Genomic DNA, 8884 nt, shown 5'->3' on the forward strand with positions numbered 1-8884 from the left:
TTAAAATAGCGGAGGAGTTTTACAGAGGTCTGTACAGTAGCCGGGACAACTACGACTTTATTACTATAAGAACTAGCAGTAACCCAGATGACACCCCACCAGTAATGATAGAAGAAGTCAGAAAAGCTTTGTAGAGCATGCAAAGAGGCAAAGCTGCTGGTGAGGATCAGGTAACATCAGATCTGCTGAAAGATGGAGGACAAATTGTGTTAGAAAAACTAGCCACCCTGTTTACGAGGTGTCTTCTGACGGGAAGGGTACCATAGTCTTGGAAGAACGCTAACATCGTCCTAATACATAAGAAAGGAGATGACAAGGACTTGAAGAATTACAGGCCGATTAGCTTGCTCTCTGTAGTATACAAGCGATTTACAAAGGTAATTGCTAACAGAGTAAAGAAAACATTAGAATTCAATCAACCAAAGGAACAAGCAGGTTTTCGAACAGGCTACTCAACAATCGACCACATTCATACTATCAATCAGGTAATAGAGAAATGCTCAGAATATAACCAACCACTATACATAGCCTTCATAGATTACGAAAAGGCGTTTGATTCAGTAGAAATATCAGCCGTCATGCAGACACTGCGGAATCAGGGCGTCGATGAAGTATATATAAACATCCTGGAAGAAATATACAGGGGATCAACTGCTACCATAGTGCTTCATAAAGAAAGCAACAGAATACCAATCAAGAAGGGTGTAAGGCAGGGGCACACAATCTCCCCAATGCTATTTACCGCGTGTTTACACGAGGTTTTCAGAAGCCTAGAATGGGAACAGTTAGGGATAAGAGTTAATGGAGAGTACCTTAGTAACCTGCGCTTCGCCGATGACATTGCATTGCTGAGTAACTCAGGGTACGAATTGCAACTCATGATTACGGAGTTAGACAGGGAGAGCAGAAAGGTGGGTCTTAAAATTAATCTGCAGAAAACGAAAGTAATGTACAACAACCTCGGAAAGGAGGAGCGCTTCGAGACAGGTAATAGTGCACTTGAAGTTGTAAAAGACTATGTCTACTTAGGGCAGGTAATAACCGCTGAGCCGAACCACGAGATTGAAGTAAGTAGAAGAATAAGAATGGGGTGGAGCACATTTGGCAAGCATTCTCAAATTATGACAGGTAGATTGCCACTATCCCTCAAGAGGAAGGTATATAACAGCTGTATTTTGCCGGTACTTAGCTACGGAGCAGAAACCTGGAGGCGTAGAAAGAGGGTTCAGCTTAAATTGAGGACGACGCAGCGAGCAATGGAAAGAAAAATGGTAGGTGTAACCTTAAGAGGCAAGAAGAGAGCAAAGTTGATTAGGGAACAAACGGGGGTTAAGGATATCATAGCTCAAATCAAGAAGAAGAAATTGACATGGGCCGGGCATGTAGCAAGTAGACAGGATAACCACTGGTCGTTAAGGGTAACTAACTGGATTTCAAGAGAAGGCAAGCGGGTTAGGGGGAGACAGAAGGTTAGGTGGGCAGATGAGATTAAGAAGTTTGCTGGTATAAATTGGCAGCAGCAAGCACAGAACCGGGTTAACTGGCGGAACATGGGAGAGGCGTTTGTCTTTTTTTTCATGGTATTTAATGAAGTACTTGCGCAATAAAGACAAAATCAAGCGAACAAAAGTACAATCGAATCGCCAAAGTAAGCGCTCAAGCGTTACTCATAAACACTAAATGGCTAACACAGCGTGAGTTCCTCACATGGAGAGTTCTTCACATCGTGTTATACAAACAAAAAAGGGGTGAGGTCAAACAGTTCTCTAAAACGGAGTACCAGTCCGGTCTAAAGTCTAGCTCGTCGTAAATGTTTTTCAGGTGGATAGCCATTTGAATGAAGTGCGCGCTTGAAGAGGTGGTGGGCTCTACATTGCGGTCTTGCATTCGTGTCTTCCAGAAGCTGTGCATACCCATGAGGAAAAACATATCATATGGTACTTCATCAAGCGCTGCTGGCAGAAGATAACGTATTGTGTGAGAATTAATGACAAAACGTTTTTTCAGTGCTCGCTGAAGGACATCCCAAAACAGTATGGTATCATTGCAGCTAACAAAGCAATGTTCAATCGTTTCCGGCACATCACATAGACGGCAGTTAACAGACGGAATGAAAATACCTTTTCTTTCTAACCATGTGTTTACCGCCAATGTTTCAGAGTGGAGTTTATAGAAGAATGTTTTTGAATTCAGTGGAATGTACATTTTGCGCACTCGCTTCAACACATCGTGACCTGGAAGATTGGCGTAGAGTGAACGGTACAATGGAGGTGGGAAGAGTGTACTCAGTAGGTCCTTATACAGCGCCCTGCGCGATACTGTGTACAGGTATTCTACAGAGAAGCGAGCTTTAAGGAATTGAACTGCGAGGTAAACCTCCTGCATGAATCCCCACAAGCATGGGCGTTCGGAAAAGTTGGATGAAACAATTAAATCTGGTAAGCAATCAACGAGTGTAACCTGCAAGAAGGAAAGGATTACAAGATGGGAATTGTCTCGAAAAAAGAAGAATCGGGACACTATTTGCCATAGATAAAGGTGTTTTAGTCCTAACCCACCCTCACTAACTGGCTTGAATATATTATCACGACGCATGGGCTCAAAAGTCGAAGACCATATGAAAGTAGCGAAAATTCGATGAAAGCGTTGTATATTGAATCTTGCGCAATGAATAAGTTGCAATACATAGTAAAGTTTTGTTGCTATGAAAGTATTGCAAGCTTCAGCTCTCCCAAATATCGAAAGTCGATAGGGCACAAATGTCTGGGCCTGTCGTTCCAGCTTAGGGACGCGTTCCTTCCAGTAATGCGCACTGAATCTATATGCATCCAATGGTACACTGAGGTATGTTGGAGGAGTTCTTGTCCAATTAATCCCTGCAAAGTGGTTCGGTGTGCTACCCCACAAGCCAAACCACAGTCCTAAACTTTTAGAGGCATTTAAACGAGCTCCTGATACTACGCCGAACTTTTCAATAGTATATACCACATTTTCGACATTTGGTTTATCTGTGCAAAAGAATGCGACGTCGTCTGCATAAGCCAATACTTTAACCTCACTGCCTAATATTCTAAAGCCACGAATGCAACTCGACTGTATTATGCTTGAGCACAGTGGTTCTAGATAAAGTGCAAATAAAAGAGGTGACATCGGGCATCCCTGTTTTACAGAAGAGCGAATAGAAACTGGCTTAGAGAGTTGACCATTAACTATCAGACGAGTTGAGCATTCATTATAGCATAATTTAACGCCTTTAAGAAAAACTTTGCCAACATTAGCTTGTTCGAGAAGAGAAAAAAGGAAGGAATGACGGACACGATCAAAAGCTTTTGCAAGGTCTACCTGTAGCATTGCAAGATGTTTTTGAGAACCATGACAGTATTGAAGCACTGTTCGAGCGACATGTATATTGGTTTGTATGGATCGACCTCTAATCCCACATGTCTGATGAGACTCAATGAGGATCAACATAGCAAATTGCAACCTATTTGCTAATACTTTTGCGAAAATTTTGTAGTCCACATTTGACAGCGATATTGGTCTGTAGCCCTCGACGAAGCGAAGTTTTTTCTTGTCAGTTGTTTTCGGTATTAACACAGTGCGACTTTTGCAAAAAGATTGTGGGAGTGTATCCATGTCATAACTCATCTGAAAAATATTCAGCAATATAGGGGCAAGCGTTTTCTTGAAAGCTTTGTAAAATTCGCCTGAGATGCCATCAGGCCCCGGTGTTTTCAATAAAGGCAAGTTGTTGATTGCTTGCTCAATTTCCTGTATAGTAATGGGCCCATTAATGACTGCACAATCATCGTCCTTCAAGGGGTTCACAAGAGAAACAAAACTAGCCTTGAGGTGAGCGTCAAGATCATCAGAGGAAGAGCTAAATAAGCTGTTATAGTACGTTTCGAACGCCAAAGTAATGTCTCCGTTATCTTTTATGAGCACATCGTTAAAGTACAAGTCTGGAATAACTTTAGAAATCGCGTGGCGTTGCTCATCAAGTAAAGCTTGGCACGTCGGTTGCTCAGAATTTAAAGTGCGCTGGTTCCGAGATCTAATACGTGCCCCTTGGTAGCGTGCAGCATCATATCTCTGTAGTTGGCCCTTAATATTCTCAATATCTTTGATGTACTTTCCCGGCATTTCGCATTCCATCTCATAAAGATTGCAAAGACTTTTAAAAAGTATCTTTTCATCATTCTTTCTATAGAAAGACTTAACAGCCCCAATTTCTAAAGCTATAGCACGAACTTCTTGTTTAAAAAGCTCCCAAGCAGCGAAGATATGAAAACCAATCGAAAAAGATTGCCTCAATGCCATCTGGACGCGATTCATGAATCCCTGATCACAGAGGAGCTTCGCATTCATTTTCCAAAGGGCCCACTGGGGACGGAATTGTTTGTGACGATTTTCACCAATTTGCGCTATGACAATACAATGGTCTGAGAATGATACAGCTTCGGTGCTGCAGGAAATTCTACGAGATAGGAGTGATGAGGACACGTAAATCCGGTCAAGGCGAGCATGAGAGCTGCCTTGTACTCTTGTATATGCTGTTGCCCGATTCGAGACCCCGATGTCAATTAGTCCTGCATTATCTACAATACCGGATAAAAGCTCACCACTCCTGTCTCTTTTTCCAGACGAATTATAACGATCAATAGCTTCACATACGCAGTTGAAATCTCCCATAAGTACCGTGCATCTGTCGACGTCAATTAAATTACGCACTTTTTCAAATAACTCAAGTCGTTTCGGAACATCATTAAACGCATATAGATTGATAATTCTCCATGGCACTCCTTGCAACAAAAAATCACAGCATATATACCTGCCCTCTTCATCAACACTAGTGCAGAATGCTGAACAGGGTAAGCTTTTTCTCAGAAACAACCAACAGCCTGCAGATAAATCTTTAGCATGTGAGACACACACATTAAACTGAGACAGAAAAGGTCGCAGGGCCTTCTCGGTCTCTTCCTCGCTCTCGATCTTTGTCTCTTGGATGGCGACAAAGTCGAGACACTTCCGATTGAGAAGTCTACGGAGCTGTGCTTGTTTCTGCGAAGACCTAAGGCCCCGTACGTTCAAGGTGGCAAATATGAGTCGCTCAGACTGCGCCATGGTGACTACCTTCTAATTCGCTTATTGTCCCTCTTGATCAGTCCCAAGAGTTGGTGCTGAGGCTTCCCGTGAGCCCCCAGCAGGCCTCCTAGATCGGGATCGGCGACATTTCCCCTTTGGCATGGACTTTCGGCGACGGCGTGACTCCCTAGTCACTGACGCTGGGTCACTCCCTTTGCTTGAATCCGAGCTGGAGGATGCGCGACGTTTCAGTATTGCTGTATCCGTAGAGATCTGCGTATCATCTTCCAACGCTGCACCATGATGAAAAAGCTGCTGCGGAGCTGCAGCGCAAGCAGGTGTTGAACTTTCTGCGGCATCCAGCCCAGAGTCTCTATCTTGTACTGGTGGTTCTTCGGCGTCTTTATGGGTCAGCGCAACAGCACTCTTCATAGGAACTTCCACTTGTGCTATGGGTTGTGTGGAGTCGTTTTGGGTATGCTGCTTGCATGATTCACTTGGCTCTTTGCACGCAGAAGTTTCAACTGTGCCAACAGCGAGTGACTTTCTTTCCTCTTCTGGATTCCTTGTGGTAGAGCCTGCAGCATATGACATTGACGGAGTGTCTCCCGTTGCGTCCAGAACCTCGGTGGCATCCATAATATGCTCTTGTAGGTTATCATCTGGCTGTTTTGTGTGCTGTCGCAGCTTGTTGGCGTATGTCATAACACAATCTTCGGCCGAATGACCGAAGCGTCGACAGTTGTCACAGCGAGGGGTCCTGCAGTTTCGACGGATGTGTCCAACCTTACTGCACCGAAGGCGAAGTGCTGGGCGGCCAGGTATCAGGACGAGGCTTTGCACTCCGCAGACAACAAGAATATGAGGAATATCCGCAATGCGAACTGCATCAGCAAGGGACAAAACAACATCCCTATTTAGCGTCCGCATTTGTTCCATGTCCGCTACTTTCCAGCTTTCTTGTGATATTGTCTTGACCTTCCCAAAAGCTTGCAGTGCCTCGCACACATAGGCGTCCTCCAAGCGCTCAGGAAGCCACATAAGCTTCAGCTTCACTTCCGTGGACTCCGGGTCTATAACGAGGCATCGACGACTTTTGACGAAAAATTCGCCTCTTGTGACCAACTTTGTTTTCGTCAGCGTTGACTTGCATGTGACCATCCAAACATGAGACATTTGAAATTGACCTATGGAGCTTATTTCCTTCAAGTCAATGATGTCCCGAAGAGCATCTCTAAAATCTTGAACCTGGTAGGGGCGACCAGCTAAGTCCGCATGTAGAAAAACAGAGTCCACAACAAGCTTATTGGTGGGAAGGCGAGGAAGTACAACACGGTAGTCATTGCCGCTGGCTGAAGCCTGAGCAGCACCTCGGCCCATGGACGATAAATCCTTCGAAGCGGAGAACATGAAAAACGCGTCCGTTCAGAACGTCGTCTTCGTCTTTCTCCGGGAGAGGCCTTTGTCCTGCAGTGGACGTAGTCAGGCTGATGATGATGATGATGATGATGAAGTAATTTTAAGGACCGTAGCACTTGCCACGCTGCGCTGACCACCCAACGCTTGCACGGAAAGGCGAGTGTTTCTAACGCTTTGCTAAAACGAGACGGTGGTGGTACCTACTCGTCGCCTTGCGTTCTACACCTTATCACCTCTGAGGCGGGCGCGCACACCCGTCTCAGAGCCACGCGCTTTGTTTTTGAAAAAGCTGCAAGATGGCGGTCATGTCTCACGTGTGACGTGACTTGATGCGCTCGTTCGCCTCCACTGCACACTCGAGGCACTCTAACGCAGCGCTTCCAGAATACCATTCACCGATTTCCTTAAGCAGAACATCAAATAAATGTTTTTTTTTCACTCTCCCCACACGCAAGACTATCGTCTTTTGACAATATTTGCAGAATAAACGGAGATACGGGGCCAATTTTTTGTTATATTTTATTCAATGTATGGTCACTGCACACGTCATGGCGGAACTTTTGAATTCTTTAAGGTCGATACGCCACGTGGTGTCGTTCACGCGAACTATAAGCCGCTTTTTTTTAACTATATGTCCAGAAAAGCTGGACATGAGGATGCGTGAGCTTCACCCATGAAAGCACAACGCGATAGCATAAGCGAGCCCCTGACACTTCTGAATCGCTAGCCTGCTTTCGGCTCTCGATAGATATTTCAACAATGTCGTAAGAAAACAAACGTATAGCTGTGCATGCATCTTATGGTGTTTACTGTAATTAAATTTGCCGAGTGCCCACTTTGCCATGATTTTTCCTTTTGCGAGTCGGCGAAAGGCCCGCTACGCGAGCGTGAGGCAACACGCGAACCTATACGCAGCTGCTCGCCTTGTTCAAAAATTTGCCGGTATTGATGATTAGGCCTAAGTATGTCCGAACGCTTTCTAATGGGTAGGCATTTAAAGCACCCACTTGTCGCGCAATTCACATAATTTAGCACCTAGCGTGATTCTACGCCTTTGTATATGTTACGCGCGTTAAGGACATCCCTTTCACTAGGTGACATTAATATAGTTTTCTTTTTTCAAACAGTTTTAAGCAATGGAATGGCTCTGTGGTAGCACACCTGCTTACCACGCAGACATCTTGGATTTCAGCCTAGCTCGAACCTGGGTTTTACAGTGAAAATCATTACGGGATCACAAGGGTAGATTCTGGCGCCATATACTTGTCCGTCGCTGCTGGTGTCCGTAACCACTATCACTCAAAATAAGAAAGTGAGTAAAAATACCTAACACAGAATGGGCATCAAGGCCGGGCCCATTGCATGGCAGCTCGCTACTTTACCACTGAGCTCAGCCGAAGAATGACCAAGAATGGCATAGGGGACGCTACCCCACACCACAAAAATTATGGTTATTTATGTCGTGTGGGGTACCATGCAAGTGTGCTTGTAGTGGTTTTCCCAAGAGTATCTAGAGAGAGATGGTATAAAGAAAGGCCGGGAGGCTAACCGGAAAGAAAGTACCCTTACCCCGGGACAGGGTGAGGGGAGACAGCAAAGCAAGGAACAGAGGAATAAGAGCGAAGGAGCCAACGAAGCGAAATACACACTGTAATCTCACAATCGTTTTACGAGGCGAATCGCTCGCAGAAACTCACAAAGTTGGTTTTTCGGAAAGCGGCTCGTCGTCGAGACAGGCAAACACTGCCGACAGGCACTGCGTCTGAGAGCTGTACTGAGGCCACTGACACAAAATATGTTCGATGGTTTCGTCAGCACCAGAATGATCACACGCAGCACTGTCTGCTCATCCGCTGCGGCAAGCAAAGGGGTTCGTATAAGACACCCCGAGCCGAATCGGGCAAAATGCTTGAATAGGCTGTGTTCCAATTCTTAGACAGCACGTAGACAGTCTACGAAGACTGCTTAGAAGACAGCATCGAGCCCATGCAGTCCGAGAAATGGAACACATTTAAACGGCTTTTACGCGACAATGCACCACTTCGCGTCGAGAAAAAAAAGCTAAAATAAACAAACGTAACAGTTGTAATTTCTGGCCTATTTCGTGTTGAAATAAAACACAAATACACGTTACTCACAATCAGCGTCCGGGAAAGCTTCTGTATGTGTTCAGACGACCATTCCGGCGATATTTGATCTATCTGAGCGATTCGCTGAGCCGCCATCTTGTTTAGACAGCAAAGTAGCCTGCATCGTATTTGTCTACGAAGCGGTCTTCCCGGAGCTGTCTATTTTGCCGGCTACATGAAAATTGGAATGGGACTTAAGATGGCCGCCGTCCATTTACCTGTCTATTTAGCCGTCTACAGTGAGTATTGGA

The 8884-nt window shown here is 45.1% G+C and overlaps 1 protein-coding gene across 1 annotated transcript; it reads right to left on the reverse strand.

The window, feature by feature from the left end:
- Positions 1-4921: 4921 nt before the first annotated feature.
- On the reverse strand, positions 4922-6495 carry LOC119173376 (uncharacterized). Its single transcript, XM_037424218.2, has one exon. The coding sequence runs from the start codon at positions 6493-6495 to the stop codon at positions 5146-5148; it is 1350 nt and encodes a 449-aa protein (XP_037280115.2). The 3' UTR covers positions 4922-5145.
- Between the last annotated feature and the right edge of the window lie 2389 nt (positions 6496-8884).

Source organism: Rhipicephalus microplus, chromosome X, assembly GCF_043290135.1.
Source record: "Rhipicephalus microplus isolate Deutch F79 chromosome X, USDA_Rmic, whole genome shotgun sequence".
Lineage (NCBI taxonomy): Eukaryota > Metazoa > Arthropoda > Arachnida > Ixodida > Ixodidae > Rhipicephalus > Rhipicephalus microplus.

Coding starts and splice junctions, on each gene's coding strand:
- LOC119173376 (XM_037424218.2), bottom strand. CDS start 6,495: ATGTTCTCCGCTTCGAAGGATTTATCGTCCATGGGCCGAGGTGCTGCT.